This window comes from Hypanus sabinus, chromosome 4, assembly GCF_030144855.1.
Source record: "Hypanus sabinus isolate sHypSab1 chromosome 4, sHypSab1.hap1, whole genome shotgun sequence".
In the NCBI taxonomy this organism is placed as follows: Eukaryota; Metazoa; Chordata; class Chondrichthyes; order Myliobatiformes; family Dasyatidae; genus Hypanus; species Hypanus sabinus.
The window spans coordinates 47674278-47696796 of record NC_082709.1 but is presented as its reverse complement, the minus strand read 5'-3'; the positions used below and the strand labels follow the sequence as shown (position 1 = coordinate 47696796).

General features: G+C 37.9%; 1 protein-coding gene across 6 annotated transcripts in view; it reads left to right on the top strand.

Moving 5' to 3' along the window:
* The window catches only part of LOC132392730 (diacylglycerol kinase beta), a 521872-nt gene that overhangs the window by 290430 nt on the left and 208923 nt on the right, over window positions 1-22519 (top strand). For all 6 annotated transcript variants that reach the window (XM_059967021.1, XM_059967020.1, XM_059967019.1 and 3 more), the window contains 5 exons: window positions 8906-8979; window positions 10593-10667; window positions 20942-21027; window positions 21241-21330; window positions 22242-22402. In XM_059967021.1, coding sequence (XP_059823004.1) covers window positions 8906-8979; window positions 10593-10667; window positions 20942-21027; window positions 21241-21330; window positions 22242-22402 — 486 coding nt within the window. The remainder of the gene's footprint in view (window positions 1-8905; window positions 8980-10592; window positions 10668-20941; window positions 21028-21240; window positions 21331-22241; window positions 22403-22519) is intronic.

Sequence of the window (22519 nt, the reverse complement as noted above, 5' to 3'; positions counted from 1 at the left end):
ACTGGCGATTCCAGACAACACTGGCATTAAAATAGGAGGAAGAACCATCAGTAACTTGAGATACGCCGATGACACAGCCCTGCTAGCCACAACGGAAGAAGACCTACAAACACTACTCAATTATGTTGCAAAAGTCTGCTGAATTTGGATTGCTAATAAATGGGAAAAAGACCAAAGTTATGATGATAAACAAAACTGCAATTCAAGCTGATATCTACATCGGAAACGACAAGATTGAACAAGTGTCCTCCTTTATATACCTTGGTGCAGAACTAAATGACACAAACGAATACAGCAAGGAAATAAGGCGAAGGCTAGCAATGACATATACAAGCATTACCAAACTCTGGAACATCTGGAAAGATAGATCTGTGAGCACTGACACCAAGATACGCCTCCTCAAGTGTTTCATCGGGCCAGTAGCCCTATCTGGCTGTGAAACATGGACCCTAAAGGCAGCTGATGAAAAGAAGTTGACAGTATTTGAGATGTGGACATACAGACGGATCCTCAGGGTATCGACATTGAAAGGAGATCCAACAATTTCATCCTAGAAAAGATTGGCATGAAACCAATACTTCTGGAAACCGTTATCCAAAGGAAACTTCACTATTTTGGACACATCTCCTGAACTGATGACACACTAGAACGCACTGTGCTTGAAGGCAGAGTAGAAGGAAGCTGCTCCTGAGACAGACAGAGGACAACCTGGATCGGCAACATCAAGAAGCGGACCAGCCTCACTGTCAGAGATGCCAGAGATTTGACTGCCGACAGATCGCGGTGGAAGAAAGTGGTCGCCGAGGCTCGGGCAGATGATGATGATGACCTGACCCGAAGGCCTGTTTCTGTGACTCTAGAATGATATCTGCCACATTAATAAAGCAGCCAGGTTAGGTTATTTACTATATATTTGTAATTCTTCAAAACTCACTAGATTTCAAATAAATTTAGGGTAAAGACATCAAAGTCGATTAAAAACAGTAATCTCTTCTACCTGTGTTGAGTCAGCAGGCTGAACGTTCTGCTCCTATTTATATGGCTGACCCCACTTCCCTCCAACAAGACAGCCATTTGTGTCTTAGAAAACAGAAACTTACTCTATCTTAAATCATTACCCAAAAGTATGAGATAAAGGATGAGATTTGCTTTCACAGAATTTGAGCAAATAAATATAAGTTTTTTTTTTCCAGTTCACATTTCTTGCCATGTGCAAATGACATGACTTCACCTTATGGAAGATCCCAATGTATTTTGTTTTCTAGGAGCACAATCCCACACTCCCCCCCCCCCCATAATGTTGGAGGGGGGTCACACGTACAGACAGTAAAGATAACATCTGGCTTCTTTCTTCTATTGTCATTCATTACCTTAACTCTTTACTCATATAACCTCTGACTTCATTCTCCAAACCAATAGTCACTGTGGTTGAGGCCATCTCAATAGGGATATCACATCTTCTACCTTCGCCTTACTCATCCTGCTAGCTTGCCTTTGATTTATTTTTCTCTGAGTCCTTTCATCCTTTCCTTTTGCTCATCCCTTTCCATAATAAACAATTCCTTTTCTCTCAATCCCATTTCCAGTTGGCCATTGACTTCCCTTCCTGATTGTCATTCTCTTTTACCTATAAATTACATTTATCATCTTGAGTTTCTCCCTCTCTTTGTAATTCTTTTTAGTATTTTCCCTTCTCAAGCAACCACCTTTGATTACAAAGTCCTTGATACTTAACCATTTCCATTTTCCTTGCATGTTAATAACCAATCATGTACCCATCTCTGTCAGAGCAACAGGCCAACCTTCCCCTATTATCCATGCCTCCACAGATGCTGACAGTCCCACTGAATTCTTCTGGCAGTTTGTTTTTTTTTTGCTCCAGATTCCAGCATCTGCAATCCTTTGTGTCCCCATTATGAAAGGGTGATTGTCACTAAGAGAAACTTGCAATCAGCTAAAGGAAATACATCCATTATTAGTGCTATCCTATAAGGTTCTTGTGGTTTCTGTCACTAGTAATGAATAAATATAAAGGCTTTGTAAAGCATCCTTTTTAATACATAAATTTATCCATTTTCAATAAAGTTGTAAATGAGAACTTGGAACAGGCCATAAGAATGGGTCATTCAGCCCACAATATTGTATTGTATTAGTTAAACTAGTACTAGCTAAACTATTCCCTCCTGCTTGCACAATGTCTATATCCCTCCATTCTGCACATTTATGTGCCTATCTAAGGGTCTCATCAATGCTGCTATTGTATTCACCTTCACTACCTCCCCGTCAGCAAATTCCGGGCACCCACCACCCTCTGTTTAAAAGTAAACTTGTCTCGCATATCTCCTTTGACCTTGCATACATGCCCTGTAGTATTGCACGTGGGAATCATCATGGAACATTTATTCTATGTCTTTTGGAAAGGTAAATGTTGGTGTTATTAGCTATTGGCTCTGAAAATAACATGACTAGTGCAAACTAATCAGAATATACATTAAAAGTTAGTGTATATAATTATTTATCCTCAATAAAATGTACCAAAGTTATTACAGCAGTATTAGCACACAGAGGCTATAAACAGCATTTCTATGTTACAGCTCTAAAATAATTTCTGTTTGGTACAATAAATTCATGTGCTAATTATAAATGGGACAGCAACATTTACTGTGCTTTATATGTGGTATGCAATACATGTGCATAATTATATGGTTATTTAAATATAGGCTGACAAACCAGTGAAAACAGTTTACAAAAAAACACATTTTCTTGAGCTAGTTATATTTAGAAGTCTTTTTCATAATTTAAGAAATAGTTGTAACAATCTGTGAATATCTTGATCATAGGTTATTACCTGACACCAAGGTTCCATAAATAAAATTTTACATTGAGAAAACACAGAGATAGAGGAACAAATGAATGTGAATTTTGTAAAAGGGAGCATGTTACAAAGCATCCTAAAAAAGAAAAATGAGGCTCATCAACCTTTTCTGGTGTGAGATAGTTTTTTTTAAAAAAAGCTATCATCCTTAGCTAGTATTAACAACATTCTGTCTATCATTCATTATTCAGGTCATCCTGCCATGCTACATTTGCCTTTATTGAGCAGTTGCAATTCAAAGTAATCTATTGGATATGAAGCATTTTCAGATACGTATTAGAAATGATAAAGTATTATATGACTTTCCTTCCTTACTAGAAGGTCATTTTATGAGGAAAGATGTTTAAAACTTTACATAACAATAATGTACCTGCTTAATGTCTCAACCTTTCTCTTGATGGTGGCACAGTTCCTTCAGCATGATGCATGCTTATTATTTTGCGCGTTGGAGCCATTACTTACAATCCTCCCGTGCTAAAGCTGATCACTGTGGATATTGTTACACTAATCTTGATATGCACTTTGACCTGACTTTTTACATTGATTTCAACTATAATATCCTATGCGATTGCCATTTCTGGAAAATTAGTTTTCATGTAGTCTATTGACTTGACATTGCAGACTGGGATATTCAGAATGAGTGAAAGGTTGCAATTTTGCTACTTGATTCTGTGCATTTATTTCTTTTGGTAAAGCACACATCACAATCTCTGGTGGTTGAGATAGATGAAGATAATTACAGGGTTATGAACGAGTTCCATTCCTGAGTCCATCTTTATGTCGGATTTGTACGCAAGTCAGAACAAGTACATCCGATATTATTTAGCGTCAGTTAGTCAAACATTTGTCTTAGTAGATTGTATATATTTTATCTTTTTATGCGTATAAGACACTTAAGAAATGTATGTATTCCAATAATTAAACCACTGCGTTGCTTAGTAACAATTGTAGCTTTCATCGGGGCAGGGCCTTTCACTTGCTCCATTATTCTCACTTTATCCTTTAAAATTGTTCCGAGCGTTGACCGACTGTAGCCTAACGCTTTTCCAATGACCAATGACATTTCACCTCTTTCCAAACACTTTATTATTTCCACTTTATTTTCAATCGTGATCGCTTCCCATCAACGGAACAGAAACACTGCGGGCAGCGGGTCCCAAGCTCTGCCACACCACACTGAATTCCCCAGGTCCTAAAGTCCACCACACTGAGACAGGTTAAATGGGACAAGTAGGGGTTGTGCTGGGTTTCGGTATTTGATCCTCCACAATATTCCGTGTGGGAATTTAAACTGGAGTTGGCAGTGTTTTTTTTACGAGGTCAAGTTGCGAGCTCGATATCAACCCGGCATGGCAGCAGTCTGTCACTGGATCGAACTTGGAAACCTCTGTCCTCAAGCCCAGTGCTGATCGCACTGCACCACCGGCCAACCAGAAAAGGGAGGGCGGGGTCAGGGTGAATCTTCCTAAGAAAACTTTAAGCCAAATACAAAGTTACACACTCAATACAGTGTCAACGGCAGTGACTTAAAATGGCGGATGGCATTGCGATCCAACTTAAAATGGCAGACGGAGTTCTCCTTCTTTGGTTCGTAAGTATGAGTTGTTCATAAGTCAGACGTTCGTAACTTGGGGACTACCTGTAAATATGAACATGAAATTCCATTGCATCTAGATGCATATGGTGAATATAATTGATCCTTGATATGAACAAATCTCTCAATGAAGAGATTCTTTTTCATTTACTATTTCCTTTTGTCAGTTTATATGCTTTTCATTTCTGGTCACAGATCCAGTTGCTAGAGGAAGCAGTTTCTAATCATAATTTCAGAAAGTTCATTAGGTGCCTCCTTAAAGAGGATTCATGCAACTGCAGGAGATTCAGCTCTCGTCCTTTCATCTTTTTTCTTCCCATAGTGCAGAAGTTAAATAGTTCTTCCAGGTGAAGCAGTAGTTTACTAACACTGTTAATCTAGCATTTGACCCTTGTTTTCACAATATGGTTCCTATATTGGAGAAACCAAATACAGATTGGATGACTGCTTTGTGAGGAGCCTGTGTTCAGTCTGTGCTTCCAGTGCCTAGCCATTTTAACTCACCATCCCAATGATCTTCCTATCTTCTGCAACAGTTAGAACAAGGCCCAACTCGGCGTTAAAGTTAATCTTCCATTGAGATACTTTACACCTGTCTGGGTTTGTATCAATTTCTCCAACTTCAGGTAGCTCACTTTTTCTTTTTGCTTGTATCAGTACTGACCATTTCAGTCTGTCACCATGTTGGCTTTGTGTTTCTTGTTCTGCTTATTTCATCGGGCTTGCTGAGCATGCCCCATAGCCTTGCCACTTAGAATACATTATACAGACAAAGAGATCAATCTGTTGGCAGCTGCCCCGTAAACCCTTCTGCACTCAACCTCTCAGAGATCCTTTTGTTCTACCCATCCCTCCCCAACCTGCTACTGAAACCTAACTTCTTTCTCTCCTTTTTGCAGTTCTGATGATATGTCCTGAACTGGAAATGTTAACTGTTTCTCATTCCACCGATGCTGCCAGACAGGGTTGAGTGTTTCCAGCGTTTCCTCTTTCTGTTACAGGCCTGACCTTTGGCCACTGCTCTGAAGAGAATTGTCTCAACTCACCCTGTATCACCTTGGGAATGAATTCATTTAAACCTAAAGTTAGCAGCTATGAAAATTCCTTTCCAGAGCTTAAAATACTTCCTAAATCATTGATATTCCCAAATCACTGAGAGTTTTGAAGATGTTTAGGATTAATTGTTCTTTGTACATTCAGTGGCCTATAAAGCCAAGTGTTTCGTGTTCTTTATTAAATATTTTATCAACATGGCCTATTATGTTTAATAGTTTCTATGTAAAATCATCCCAAATCTGTACCTCAAAATAGTGGTATACCACTGTACCATATTTTCTTTGAGACTCCTTAACTATGGAATTTTTAAACTACCAATATCTGGAAAATAATATTATTTTGTTCATTTTATTTGATTTTATTATGCAAAATTATGAAAAAATAGTGGTTTCATAACATTACAACTTTAAAAAAGAGCAAGGTAATTAGATCTAATTATTACCATCCTCATTTTAGCATAATAAGTAGCTTAGAGAGAGGATTTATGTTTTTTGAGTTAGAGGAGAAAGGCTATTTACAAATAACAGTTTTAATATTGAAATTGCCTAATTAGTACAAAATGTGTAATGCTACAAATAACATGAGTTAATTTTCCAATTTCAATTTGGAAGAAATGGCTATTGCAAAAGTTTGTTACTAATTTATTTATTCTGATATGCCTGTTGAAAAGAAATGAGTGGAAAGAGTTTTGAACACGGGAAAAGATAAATTCAGTCTCCAAAGCTGAACTCAACAATCATTGTGTTGTAATGGTTAACTATGGGAATATCAAAGGTATGAGTGAGGGTTTCAGCAGCAGATGAACTGAAGTAGGAGTGAAACTAAGCAGTCTTCATTATGACATGAGGTTCCAGAAGTTTGACCTAATTGCAATGAATGAATGTAGATAAGTCCCAAAGTAAGAATGCAGTATTTCTTGAAGGAAAGCCAGATGGTTGTAATCCTGCGGGCGTGATGTTGCATGCCTGTTGTTTTTGTCTGTCAATGGTAGAAGTCATAGATTTGGAAGATTCACTTAGCCCAGTAACTGCTATGTCTGTGGTAGCTGCCACACATTGCAGGTAGTGACTGCGGGATGTTTGTTAAGGGTCATAGATAAGGTGTCAATCATTGGGCTGCTTGCCCTGGATGGTATTGTGTTTCTTAAGAGCTTCAGACCCTGAGAAATGGTGAATACACTGACATGATTACAGATGGTGGAAAGTCTTGAGTTGAATGATTTGTTGAAGAATATACACCCTCTTATCTGCTGCTGTGCCATAGTGTGAATGCAGCTGGTTTTTGGTCAATGTTAGCTTGCTTCTGGGAGTTGGTAGTGTGAGATTAGATAATAGTAATGTCATTAAACATCAAGAATCAATGTTTAGACACTTCTATGTTCTTGGCATGGATGTTACTTGCCACTTTATCAGTCCATGCCTGAGCATTGTTTGCCTCATGTGTTGGAGATATTGCTTGAGAAGTTTCAAATGGAATTGAACACAATCATCAGTGAATATTCCTGATTCTGACTTGATGATGTACGGAAGATCATGATAAATAGCTGAAGGAGGTTAAGCTTAAAGCAGTGTTCTGTGTAAGATATGGCTGTAGACAGTGCAGAGATTTCAAAGCAACACGCGCAAAACGCAGGTGCAACTCGGCGGACCAGGCATCATCTATGGAAAAGAGTAAACAGTCAATATTTTGGGCTGAGACCCTTCACCAGGACTGGAAAGGAAGGGGAAAAATCAGAGTAAGGCAGAGTGTGGTGGATTCCTTCTCCCCATTGCTGGTCTTGGAGCCTCTTCTTTCTGTCAGCTGTTTAAGTGTCAAGTACCTCTGATGACTTGGTGCTGGAGAACTGCATTGCCTTGAACTGACGTATTGGTTGGGCATGCCAAGTTAGCCCTGTGATGTAGAGATTAAAGATTAGCTTTAGTTGTCACATGTATATTGAAACATGAAAACATACAGTGAAATGTGTCATTTGTATCAGCGATCCACACAGCAGGAGGATGTGCTGAGGACAGCCCACAAGTGTCACCATGCTTCAGGTACCATAGCATTCCCATAATTGACTAACCCTCAACCTAATCAAATGTCTTTGTAATGTGGGGGTAAATTGGAATACATAGAAGAAACACGCAAGGTCACAGGGAGAATGTATAAGCTCCTTACTGACAGTGGCAGGAACTGAACCCCAATCGGTGTCCACTGGCATTGTAAAGCATCACGCTAGTTCAGCTGAGTAATGCACTCGGTATCTCTTTCCAAGATGCCTAGTGTTGCTGCAGGCACAACCCTTCTATACTCATTGAACAAGGATTAGTCTCTTAGTTTGATTATGGTAGAGAGAGGGATATGCCGACAAATTAAACTTTAGGTTGTGGTGGAATGTATTCTGCTGCTGCTGAAGGACCCCTGTCTCATAGATGCCCACTTTAGAGCTCTGTTTTTGGATGAGGTAGTAGGTAAAATGCAAAGTAGAATTAAAAGGTCGCCAAGGGTAAATCCTCTGGAGCATTAGGGCTTACAGTGCAAAGATGAGAAGAAAAGTTGAATTAGGGTAGGTAAAAGACATACAACTGGCTGGATATTGATCAAGGGGATTGATGGAAGATGCTATGGCCAACTGTATGAGGAGCAGACCTGTCATGTGACAAAGATTGAGAACATGCAGAAGCAGGAAGAAGCAACAGACTGAATAAATTACAGAACATCTTGGTAATTGTTAGCCGGTTGAGCAGTATCTGTGGAAACAGAAGCAAGATTTAATTTTTCAGGTTAGTGCTCTTTCAGCAGAAGGAATTACAAATATAGCATTAAAAATAGTTAAATGGAGGTTAAATAAAGATTAATTTAAGAGACAAATAAATACACATGCAGGGGAAAAAAGGGAAAGAAGGAGAGTTACTTGGGAAAGGGATAGGAGGAAGTTCATGTGGAGCACTTAACACTGTTTGCTTTTTGGACCCAATGCCTTATTTCTGAGTTGTAAGTACCATAATATGTAATAACATTGTGCAACCTGCATTTAAGCCTTGCTGAGTATTCATAATGAGTTATAACCATAGTTCAGTTCTTTTACCACAAAGTATGGTGGGAATTAATGGAAATTTTTTGGACATATTAATGGCTTGTACTCAGAGATCTGTTTTTAATATGTTTTACCCTTTAATTGCATTTATTTTCAATGGCTGTGTTCACTACATATGGTTATAATTGTGATCAAAAACCAGATAATGCTTTCTGACTCACTTGGCTGAGGGGATAAGGCTCTGGCTGGAAGTGATTGATCATAAGAGCAAATTGTCATTTGTATATAAATGCCAGTAAATTTAACGGTAATCTGTGTTTGCTTGTCAGAATTTTATATATCAATCCTGCTTATTTTACAGATCACATCAGTGCCCGGTACACATCCACTTCTAGTGTTTGTCAATCCCAAAAGTGGTGGAAGGCAAGGGGAAAGGTAAATGAGAAGAATATTTTATCAAGCTTAAGTTGGTGGTGATGATACTTTTCGGTTGTAGTTCATAATGTCTAACAACGCAAGTGAGTGCTAAATGTAGGAAAATGTTTAGACATGATAAGAATTTCATGGCTAGATTTCCTCCATCCATTTTGTAGCTGAACACTATAAAGTTGCAGTTAAATTTAATAAACGCTTCTATTTTTAACAGCCGTAATGTAATAGGCTTCAATCTAGAAGAAATGAGTGACTTTTCTAACTGCACACTTACAGTATCTTGTTTGATTATTAAAAATCAGTCTGTCCTGCTTAGCTGCAGGAAACATCCTACAAATCATTTCAAAATAAGCTAAATTTTGCAGTAAGGTTATCAGAGCTTACCTATATTTAAAGGATAAATTGGACAGCAGCTTCTATCAACCACACATGTATAATTAAACCTTGATATCAGCAAGAGAGCTTCCTCCACACTCTTCATTGTAACAGTACCTTTCCATGAAACTCATCAGTGAAACATGACAAACATCAAGGAGAGGAGATATTTGCTTGCCAAATGCGATAAAAATATTAGAGCAAATTTAATCTCCTGTCTAATCTGTTATCAGACTTACCCTGGTAAAGTAACATTTGCTTCTACAAATGAAGAATCCCATTCCTTCTTTTTTTGTTTTTTTTTACCCTCTTCCCTTTTATTTTACTCATTCATTTACTTTTTGCACATAATGTGAAGTAAATGTTTAAACTTAAATGTCCTGGTTTAGATTTTATGTGCTGAAAGGATTTTAAGTTTTAAGGGATGTGGGTTAGGGTAGGGTTAGTCTAAAAGTGGATGCTTAATAATTAGCACAGACTGCCTGGGCCATTTCTGTGCTGCATCTCTCTATGACTGAGATATTTTCATTATTCAAGCAATCCTTGAGCCTCTGCTTTGAATTTGTCAGAACTGTAACTACCATTCCCAAATCCCAAATTTGACAGTTCGCTGTCCATAATTCAGATGCTGGAGTTCTGATGTTACCCTTGCACATCAGGTGGAAACAGAGCGGGCAGTGAATTGAAATGATGAATGGGCAGATGTAAATTGTGGTGTTCCAGCAGCCCTTTCTGGAATCAAGTTTAATCTATGATCTCTTGAGGCCATAACTTCACATGTAATTTAGGGCTAGCATCAAAATAATGTTAAATAATAAGTATTTTTATTGCATGTTAAGCATAGTAAAAAAAACAGCATATTTCATGAGCAAAATGAGATAAAGTATACCACAGATTGCATGAAATTCAAGTGGGCACTGGCCTTTTGTTATTCAGGCATCTTACAGTTTATTCAGTTGTGACACAACACTGCTTAACATCCATTCAATTATGGACACCTTTGTCCCCTTAAGCAGCAGGTTTACCTCGTTTAATATCCATGTTTTCTAGGTATTGTACATTGATCTTTAGACAGTGGTGAACTGTTTCAATCACAGCAGTTGTTAGTTATAAATAATTTTCTGAATGCTATTTTCTGTCAGTTTTACTGTTACCTAGGATGAAATGTATAGATTACACTAAAACGTGCAAAATGCATTGCCTGAAACCCAAGAATAAATTGATCTGTTCTGTTTTGATAGAGTTCTCCGAAAATTTCAGTATCTTCTCAACCCCAGACAAATTTATAATCTTGACAGGGGTGGTCCTATCTCTGGGTAAGTCTGAAAATAATTTAGATATTAGAATATATTAATGTTTTATGGGGTGTGTTTTGCCTGTTGAAGGTGTTCCAGAAAGTACTAATATCAATAAGTGCCATTCAGAATGAGGTCAACTAATTTCACAGTGACTGTCATCAAATTTGAAACTATTCTTGTTTATGGTTCGAAATACAGGCCATCCCTGGTTTACAAACAGGTTCTGGTGTTTCAAATGTCCATTAGTCAATTTTGTCTTTAAGTAGGAAGCTACACATTAAAAAAATCACTCAACATGGTAATCATACATCCAGAATATTGCAATAACTGGCGTCAAGAAGGTGTAAGAAAGAATATTTAGTGAATGTGGAGAGAGAGAGTAAACAAGTTTTGCTATTTGCAGAAACAAATCTATGTACGTTGGTCAGGTTTTTGAACTCAGTACTGCTACGGGTGCTCACCTGGATGCACAGGTGTCTGTGAGTCTGGCTGCATTGGTCTAGGCGTGGCCTGTACTACTTCATTAGGACTTTAGTAAATCCGCATAACAGAATGCGGAAGCATAAAGTGGTGTATTTTTTATGCTTTTGTGGTTTGCTTCAATCTTAAACTTTGAGGACAGTGTACAATTATTGTTAAATTAGTGATTCTCAGGAAGTACTTCTGCTTCGCATCATGATAGTTTACATAAAGTGAATTGGAACAGACCTTCCTTTGCCCTGAAACTCCAGGCTGCCTGCCCCCCCAGACCATACTGGAGCCATCACTTTGGTGTGGCCCCAACACAGCATTAAGGCTTTCTCATTTTGCACAGTCCAATTTGTTTTCTCAGCCAGATACAGCAGGCTCTCTGACTATTAGAGCTGTCATTGGTATTGAATGTATTTCATTGCCTTTAGCATCCACAAACATTTAGTAACACTTGTATAGAAAGGACGACCAAAATGTAAAATAATTTATTAATGAAATGCTAAACAGCACATATGTTTTAAAACAGTTAATCTAATCTACACTTAATCTAATTAAATTTAACGAATAAGCCCCGCTTCCTCTTCCTTCCTGGCAGCTGATTTCTACCATTCATTTCGGTGGAGCATTTCATTGTGTGTGGTTTAACTGGCAAAGGCAGGCAGACGGGTTTCCCAACCTGATAGCTGGGAGGTTTGTGCAAGTTCACACTGGCCTGTTCAACTCAGTGAGCAGCAGTGCAGAAACAGTTGACAGCACAGGTAAAAGACCAAAATATGTTTCCACCAGATTAAGCCCATGAAACCAGTGGAACTGAAACTTCCACAAGGAAACCCCTGACCTGAGGATCTGACCTAATACATTGTCATTATTCAGATCATTCGTATTTAGCCTCTGTGTAACAATATATTGTTCAACAGTAACTTAAAAAATCATACCAAAGTTGCTCTAAAAGTACAATCCGCTTTGATGGAAATCACCATTTTAACGGTGTATATCAAATGATCTACGTTGTTAATATAATGTTGCTACAAAGTCTTGTAGCAGCAGGCTTAATTTGATTGTGACTTATGAAACTGTTTTTATTGGAAGATATTTAAAAAACTACCACATAAATAACAACGCAGCTGAAATTGTTTTATGTGTAATGTTCTGATGGTCTTATTCTGGTAATATTAATAAGATCTCAAAAAGTATATTTCAAACAAAAGTGGATGTGGGTGCTTTCAAATAAACCTTTTATTCTTGTGTTATGGTTTACCAAGGATTTGGAAGGTTTGAGTATGAGTGCCAAAAGGATATTGTTTTCTCTTGTACAGTTACATTATTATTAATTACAGAGAGCTCAGTTACAGAGTGCAACTTTAACAGACCACTATTGATTAAATGGAAAGCTGAGGGTTTGACAACAGTGCTGGACGGTTAGGTGGGTCTTCTTGGTGTTTTAAGTAATCCAAGTGAATTAATTCCATAATCTCTCAATTAGGTTTAGAGACAGCAGCATGGAGTACGTGGTAGTTTGCAGAAAGGAGAGCAGTTAGAAATAACCACATTTGTCATACGTGTCTGCAATTCACGGAACTTTATATTAGCCTGACGGAGAGGGACAGTTACCAGAGCATCCTGATTCAGAAAGCACGAATTTCTCTACTGGTTAAGTTTTCGTTAGAGGTCAGGGACAAGAGGGAACCACAGCTCTAGTGGAAAAGAGCCTCAGCATTTGCTTCCAGCACATTTGCAGCGCTAGTTATTGATGTGGTTAAGAATAAAGTGGCAAGTTGACCAGGATACCCTGGTACAGGTAATCATTTGGGTCTGGTGAGCAAAGGGAATATTGTTGTATTGTTGAGTCAGGAAAATGATAATTACTATGTGCATCCATAACTTGTGGTGCCAAAGTGCGCATTGGCTGCTCAGTGTCCCGTTTAGGAACATTTCTTTACTACTATAAAGGAATGGGGAGGATCTAATTGTTCTATTTGAAAATAAGGTGTTAAATACTTGTAAAATTAACTGAGGAAGGATAGAGTTCGAGTTAAAGAGCAAGGAACGCTCTCTAACTTGATAAAGTTAGAGTTGTGAAGTTAGAGAGTGAGGAACAGCCCAGAGGTTGGATGATTTAAGCACTGGGCCAGCTTGAAGTGATCAGGATGTAAGGGTTGGAGGCTGTGGCCTGCAAGTAGAACCTGACTTTGTGGTGGGGTTTGCTTGTCTCTGTTTTGGATTGAGACAGCTGCCTGCAACTAGTGGACTTCAGGATCAATTGTAGAAACGCCTGGTTTTGTGAACTTCAGTTCTGAATGCTGTTTGCTTGCTTTTCTCTGCATTGCATGTTCGACAATCTTCTTGTGTCATTAAGCGGTTCTGTTTGGCTTCCTTGTTTTGTGGCTGCCTGTAAGGAGACGAATTTCAAGGTTCTATAAAGTATGCATACTTTGATAATAAATGTACTTTGAACTTCGGGCTGAAGTAGATTAGGAAACTCATTTGACGATACTAGCAGCATCAAAGATATAAATAAATAATTCATGTTCCTCATTTATGTATGTTCCCTTGAGAAATAAATATGCTTTGAAAAGTGATAAGTTAAGCTAACAAGAGGAAGGTCTGTGGCCCATCCAAAAATACTAAGCTTGGGATGATCTGAGAACATTTCAAAAATCAGCAAGTGATGAAAGGGAACTTGTTACAGGAAGAAAATGGAAAATAAGAATGATGAAGAAATGACTGGAATGTAAAAGCCTATTAGTCCAACATCAGTAGTAGAGCAGCTGTTATGATCATGCTAGCAGTATGATAAGAGGACTCTTGGAGCATCGCATTATGATTAGGCTGGGTCAATCCAGTTTTATTAAATACAAATCCCTTTGATAAATCTGTTATTTGTTGTGCAATGAACAGGGTGGAAAAGGAGAACCTGTGCAAATAATGTATTTGGAGTTTCAGAAGATGTTATGCAACAACTAATGGCATAATTAAACTCATCAGTTTGAGATAATTTTATTAATTGCATGGCTATGAGTACATTATTTCAGTCTTTCTACAAGATGTAACTTTGAATTCTAAAAGGATCAACTACTTGTGAATGTATCAGGTGCTCAGAGATAGTGTACTTAAGCCATTTATTACCTGATACATATATACAGTATGCAGTGAAACTCATCACCATGTTTTGAGCAATTTCATTAACTATTTTTGAACAAGTTCTATTTCACCCCGATGGGAAATACAGCTCAGTGTCAGCAGCTTCCCTTCTGGGTTCGAATGGGATTAAATTCCCATTCCAGGAACCCAGCTTGAAAGGTTATTTTTTATAACTGTGCTGTGCAGCAGAAAAATTCAGGTTCTGCTTTTCTGTTGGCCTGTGGTTGCTTTCTCAGCTCAAGCTTAAAGATTTCATGGCATTCTGATGGCAAGGAGTGAGAACCATTTTCCTGGTCAATATCTATTGTTCAGTTGACATTCACTGAATAAATTATATAGTCATTAACATTACTGTTTGCAAGATGATATGCGTTATTTTGCAACAGTGAGTTCAGTATTTCATTAAGTGCCATCAATGTTATGAAAGACACTTTTAAAAATGCAAGTTCAGTCTTCAAGTTGATGCTGTATTATTCTGATAAATTAACCCTTTATTTAAATTGAGGTCCACAAAGACAAGAAAATCAAAAAAAAAGAAAAGAAAAAAAACTGCAGATAGTTGGAATTTTAAACTAAATGCAGAAAATGCTGTAAATGATAAAGGGTCTCAGCCCAAAATGTTAACTATTTAACCCCCCCTATATATGCTGCCTGACTTCCTCCACCTTTGTGTGTGTTGTTCAAGATTTCCAGCCTCTGCAGAATCTCTTGTGCTTATGAAATGTTTAGCAGGTCAGGCGGCATCTGAAGGAATATAATCATTTAATGTTTCAGTCAAAGACCTTTCGTCAATGCCTTCAATTCTTCTCATGTGCCTTTGTCCTTAAACGTTAACTTTCTTTCTCTTTTAAGACTTACTTCTCCCAGCAAATTCCTAATATATACAAATGTATATAGCGAATAAAGCTGATCCTTAAAATTGTTCCTTCTTACAGATGAATCTATATACATACATACATACATATAGAAGCCAGATATATTTTAGAAATAACACCTGGTATTTTATACAGCTGCTACTCAGCTGCAGTGCACCATAAAAATTAGAGAAAGCTGAAGAAAAATATGTCTTCTCTCATCATTCACTGATGCATGGCTGAAATTTCCAAACTACCACGCCAAAGTAAACAGTTTTAGGCCTTCCTGCGAATGCTCCCCAGCTCACTGTTCAGTCATAATCATCATCCTACCAAATCTATACTGAACACTTAGAACTGCAACACAAAGGGTTTTATCTGGTTTCTAAGCAATTAGCCTGGAAACAGCTGTTAGTTGATTAAAGGCTACAGTAAATGTTTTAGTTTTATTTACTGATTGTATGATACAGTAAAAGTACACACTGTGTGCTTTAATAAAACAACAGCCAGTTCCCATCAGTGACAGAAAACCAATAACTCTGAGCTATGGAAGCTGGATTAGTTAGTTGGTCCAGCCTTCAAAAGAGATTAACTGGTGGTTAAGAAGGATAAACAACTAGAGGGGAAGGCGGAGAGTAAAGGAAGTATGATACAACGTTACAGAAGTAAAGGTGCTTACACAATCCACTGAGTACGACAAAGTAGAAACAGAGAGCTCTGCCTCAAACAGAACTGTGTTATCTTGGAAGTAACACAAAGCCCAAAGTCATAGTAAACGATTAAAATTAGTGTTGTGTGAATTGGATCAACACCTGATGATTGTAGGAAAGTAATTGATCCTGAACCTGGTGGTGTGAGAATTTAAGCTTCTTTATTTCTGACCCAATGGTAGCAGCAAGAAGGGGTCGTAGCACAGATGGTGGGGATAGTTGATAATGGATGCCACCTATTTGAGACAGTGGTTGCTAGAAATGGTTTCAATGGTAGGGAATGCTGTGCGTATGATGGGCCAAACTGCATCCACTACTCTCCACAGACTCTTATAACCCTGTGCATTGAAATTCCCATTCCCATACCAGGTCACAATACAACCATTTTGGATAGTTTTTACAGAGGCATCTGTACAAGTACTGTGTGTTAAGAGTATTAAATGACGTGCCATATCCTCTTGATGCTTCTAAGAAAGTAGAGGCCAAGAAAGTTAAATGATGATACAATGCAGAAGTTCACTAGAGGCAACTTCTCATGGTCCCAGAACTTATCCCCTACAGTCAAGAAAGCTCACCAATGCCTCTACTTTCTAAGGAGGCTGGAGATAGCTGATCAATGCACATCAGTACCCACAACCTTTCACAGGTGCACAGTGGAGAGCATTCTGACATGTTGCATCACTGTGTGGTATGGAAACTGCACTTTAGCAAACAGGGGAGCTCTATACCATGGGTAGTTAAAACTACCCAACACATCAGCAGCACCATCAAGGACATATACATAGAAAGCTGCCTGAGAAAGGCCAGCAATATCATGAAGGATCCCACTGACTCTGCGTATGGACTGTTTTTCCCAGCCCCATCAGTGAAAAGGCTACACAGTATCCATACCAGAGCCACCAGGCTCAAAAACAGTCACTTACCCCAAGCTGTCAAGCTGATCAACACCTTTGCCCATTAACCAACCTCACCAGTATTATGCATTCATCACTCAACATCACTTCATGTACATACAGTCAGTTTGTGTATATAACCGTTACTTCTGCATTGTATTTTATAGGTTTACTTTTGGTTTTTATTGTGTTCTTTATGCTGCATGGGATCCAGAGAGACAATTATTTCATACTCCTTTACATTCATACTGAAGAATGAGAATAAACAATCTTGAAGCTCGAACCTTGTCACTTGAGGAAAAGGACAATTTGTTCTTGGATTTACAAATTTGAATATTTGGAACATTGAGCTGATAACATGTCCTGGTCAATGGTTTCTGTTTAATGTAAAGAGCAAACCGGTAAACCTTGGTGGTAAGAATACATTAGCTGTTTTTAGCATACAGTTTTAATCTGTGGTCTTTCTAGCACCTGGATCCAACATCTGTTTAAATATTAAAACTATTGTTATTTCTGAAGATGAAGATGATCGATTGCAGTAACTAACAGCAGTCCAACTTAATGAGACATCAGCAAGGGTATTATTGATCAGCAAGGCTAAAAGCCCATACTCCATAGAAGGGAGGCATTAGTCAAGCCTGGTTGAAGGCAGATGAAAGAGTTGAGTAATTATTCAACTGGGATTTGAGAAAGAGAGAGGGAGAATTCAAAGCACCATGACTACTGTTGTGTCCTTTCCATAAGCACTGGCACAACTTCCCAGGCTACCATACATTTCTGTGGCAGTGCACTAATAAATTGCATGCATCAAGTAACAAACACCAAACTTGCTAACACCGATAGCTTAGTAATAAAACTTCTGTGCGTGATATCCGAGCCAAAAGAGAGTGAATAAAGATCATGGTGGATGCAGAACAGCTTGCTCATAAAGGTAAAAAAAAATACGAAGTTAATGAAGTTAACCAGTGAAGACACACATCCAGTCTTTGTTTATTCAAGTGTTTGTAATGTATTCTTTATGAATCATGTTTTATTTGCTAACCATCATGAAAATTTCAGAATCACAGGTGCTCCTGATCCCATGTAATGTTTGCCTGTGTGCAATTAACAACAGAAAAATCACAACTGTCATTGCATGTATATGAAAGTAATTCACCTCAGCAAACAAACTTTAGAGAATTCCATCTCCAGTTTCTTTTCAAGTCACAGGAAAAAAATAACAAAACAAGGAAATTAGACTCTTTACTTGGCAAATCCTATTGGTAGTCAAACTGTGATGAGAAATTCTGCAAGCTGCCCTTCTTCAAAATGGAGAGTGCAGTTGAAAGGTCTTGAGGCAAAGGTATCCGTTCCTTTTTTTTTTAAGAGGTCTCTGGTTTAGTGTTCTATATTAAAGGTTCATTCAAACAGTAAGATAAGCATCTTGTCAAATATATTATTTAAGTTTGGGCAATGGAAGTTATAGTTATTCGAAAATAAATAGTAGTTCAACATGTATAAAAATTATTACTTCGAGTGATTTTGGTGGTAGTGCAGCTAGTAGTCAGGATACTCAACTAAACCTGTCCCTTGCTGTTACAGACTTCATCAGGTGATGGATACAGAGAGTAGCTTGCATTTCTGAAAAGATCACTCTAAATGTTTGGGCATTCTGGCTGTCATTTATGGCTTTATGCTATTATGGCTTTATCGGGAAGAATCAAAATCAATATGCTCTGTAAAAGGATTCTTGCATGTCAGCTGAAGGCTGATATTGAGAACCCTGATAACCAGATGGACCAAGTTTCAAAATCAGTGAGTAAAAAAGACTTGATAGCACAGTCAATGGCATCTTCCATCATCTCGTTGATATTGAGAATAGATTGATGGGTTCTAATCAGCTGAATTAGATTTGTCCTTTTTTTCTGATAGTTGTATGTTAGAAGTCCTTAAATATGTATCTTTGATAATCAGACCTAGCAGTGTTTACTCACGACTTTCAGTAATTCAAATGATTCCTGAGCCTAACTTCCTCAGGCCTCTATATTTCTCATGAAGCATTGAAATACTGATGTATCTAGAACATGATTCTAACATTTTCAATTACTTAATACTTTCATAGCAAGCAATGAAACATGGGGTGGATCTATATTTAACCCCATATGTGATTTGCCCATTATAACCAATACCCTGAATAGAAATGTAACTCTCAAAGCACATTCCTTGCTCTCATTGGTCATCACTTTCCAGGTTGTAAATCCTTTAAAAATATTGTGTGACTTCTGTTCCTGTTCAAGGGTCTTCCCTCATTTTCTTTACACTTGTCCATCTACACCAAATAAACACTTCCCAAGAAAGTAACTATATATTTTTTACTAGAGAAAAATCCAAAGAAAGAGTAATTAGCTATTTGGCATTTTTAGGGCAGCATAAAGATTATTTAAAAGGCAAGCTCAGTGAAATGATATATTTTAAGATTCTGCCCAAATGGCACTACGTCTGGCAGCCATGTTGCAATTCAATAATGCCCAAGAAAACTGAAACGTAGGCCTCTGCAAACCTTGTTTACTGGTTGACAGTTATGTACAGTTGATACATCATTTATTTAAATATTTATAAATATTCTTTTCAAAATGCCAAATGGATTTAGAGCCCAGAAGACATTTGATACATCAGAAAATTTTGAGGTAATCTGGATTGTGGAGATTAATTTCAAACCGTACTATATGGTGTGGTTGATGTATTGAGTTATTCTCCATTGTGAGGTCAGTGGTGTAAGGGTTAATGCTCAAACTAGCATTGACATTTTTCTAAAGCTCCAACTTTAAATCAGAAGGTTCTTTGTGAAGGCATCAAATGTGGAGAATGCATGTTGTGATTATCAACACGCTGTTACAGGTATAGTACATGAAAGTACTGTGTATTAACAACTCGGATATATTACTGGTATGAATATTTCAATTATCTAAGAACATTTCTTTTAACCAAAGCTCATGATATAATACATACTCAGCTGTAGTTATCTGAAGCTCTGCTGGTTGTTTTAAATAACACAGCTTGCAAGAAACAAGATAAAAGCAAAGTAAAATACATGAGCTTTCTATAGAATATGCTGAAGAGCCTTTGAACATCAAAAAAATTACCAGATATCGCTCGGGACCTGCAGAGAGAAAAGCGACTAGTTTAAATTGTGTTTCAAAATACTGTTACTTTCTACCATTAAATAAAGTCGAATTCTGTTTTTATAAAAAAATTGCACTGGAGTTCCATAAAAGCTGACCGCAAAGATCATGCTTCTTCAGTCAGATACTTTTGTTTCAGTAACTTACATTTATATAAAGAGAGCACATTAACGAGAGCATAAACACTTGATGATGTGCTTTAAAAGAGGTAAGCAATAAAACATCTTCAGATAGTGTTGACTTGGTTTGAATCCAATATGGAATTGACTAAGTCGCAACAAAATTGAAGATTGCTTCGTTTAAGGTATTTGTCATAGGATACAGAAAGGAAACAGGCCATTTGGCTCAGATTGACCAGTGACCACCCATGTGTACTAACTCCAAGTTCCAGCACTTGGTCTGTAGCTTTCTTTGTCAAGGCCATTTAAGTATTCATCTAGATGCCTCTTAAATGCTTTCAGTGATTGTGCTACCACCTGTATCTCTGGCCATGTATTCCATCAATCTTGGTGAAAAGGGTCCCTCTCAGATCTCCTCGAAACCTTCTATCTCTTATAAAGATCTATGTCTTCTAGTTTTATTCACCTCTGATTGGGGGGGGTGGGGGGTAATGCATTTCTACCCTACCTTGTTGTTCCTCTCCACACCTTGTGGTGCATCGGGCAGCAACCTGACCGATTCTTTAGCATTTGTCCGTTTTATTACAAAGCTGAGTTGCTAGCTCGACACTCAACCCAGCATGAATGGGAAGTATGCAGGGAGCTAGCTGGATTCGAACCTGGGACCACACGCCTCAAAGTCTGGTGCGGATGCCACAATACCACGGGGCTGGCTGATCTACCCTGTCTATACCCCTTATAATTTTATATCTCAGTCATGTCCCCTCTTAATCTCCTGAACTTCAGAGAAAGACCAAGCTTCTGTGGTCTCTCATTAGTATGTAAACGTTCACAAGTTTTTGTGTCAATGGTGTTTATTTAAATAGGTTGATAAAAGTAATTAGTGCACAGTAGGTATAAAATTCAGTATAATTTGAAAATTACATCCGTTCTTTGTTTACAGATTAAATTTTTTTCGTGACATACCTGATTTCCGAATATTGGCCTGTGGAGGAGATGGAACCGTAGGTTGGATATTAGATTGTATTGGTATGTTCAATATTCACAAATAATATTATAAAAGTTAGCTATTCATTACATACTAAATTACATTAAATCTCATCACTAACATCAGAAATAATACTTCCATGTTTGATTCTTAACTATAGTCTTATCTTTTTCTTTTATGTTAAATTACAACTGCTCTGATTTACAGCTGCTATTTGACCTGAACTATGCATGTCTGTTTTTTTTTTGTTTCAGATAAAATGAACTTATCAAAACACCCACCTGTAGCTGTGTTACCACTGGGAACCGGAAATGACCTCGCTCGATGTTTGAGATGGGGAGGAGGTAAGAATGAAATCTGACTCACTGCAGCTCCTCTTAGATGTTTTATCGTTGAGGCTACCTCTCTTGGCTTTGATTGTGTAAATAAAGCATTTTTGTTGCCCATATTTAAACTAATGCAATTTTCCAAGGGGCAATCTTGCAACATTTCTCCTTGGCTGTCAAAAATAATATTGGTCCTGAGTAAAGACTCCACAGTCACTGAGAAAACTGGAGCTGGATATATTGAAGCCATTTAGTGTTAGATTTCAAAGTGAGGTTCTTAAAATTTCTTGTTCTCAATGGCTATTGATTGCTCTCTCACTAATATTAGCATCACATTATAATGATTGCCTGGCGCAGTGACTTAGCGTGAATGTTGTCCTGATTGTTCCCAGTCCAAGAGATTCATCTCTGACTCCTTGCATCCCCAAATGGTCCAAATTCACCTCCACATACCATAGCCCCTTGCTTCCAAATTACTCCCATCTTTGCCCTACCTGTGCCAGCAGGGATGTATGATGAAGCTGTCAGTTTCAGACCCCCCCCCCCCCCCGCATCCTTGGAGTGCAGAGATGCACACTGATGGGCTTCATATAAGCAGTGGCCTTGGACCCGATGGATATGAAAACATTAAAAACAATTGCAGCAATTTCTGCCACCCCCAAGAAAATTCTGTCACCGGACCCATCTTTCTTTCTCTCAGTTACTAAACAAGCACTTACTTCCCTCCAGTTACTGAACCAACATCAGTGAAATGAATATTATGTAAAGTTTGTAGCTGTGCACATGAAAACTGTTAGTTTGCCTCTGTGGATGTCCTTAATATCAGCATCAGATCCACAATATAAGTGGGCTGGTTAGGGATTATTTTATGTATTGGAAGCTATTTAGAGTCAAAGATTTTAACATGTGTTTCTTTATTCATGCAAAAGGATACGAAGGTGGTAACTTAATGAAAGTTCTCAAAGACATAGAAAACAGTGTAGAAATGATGTTGGACCGATGGAGTATAGAGGTGATTCCAAACAACAAAGAAGAAAAAGGTGATCCGGTGCCATACAACATTGTTAACAACTATTTCTCAATAGGTGTGGTAAGTGCCAAAGTACTGTTGTCCTTTTATGTTCTGATGTCGAGTTTTGATATTACTCTGTGCTTCTTGTTGTGCGATGTATAGTTTTCATGCTTATGCTATATCTACTGACAGCAC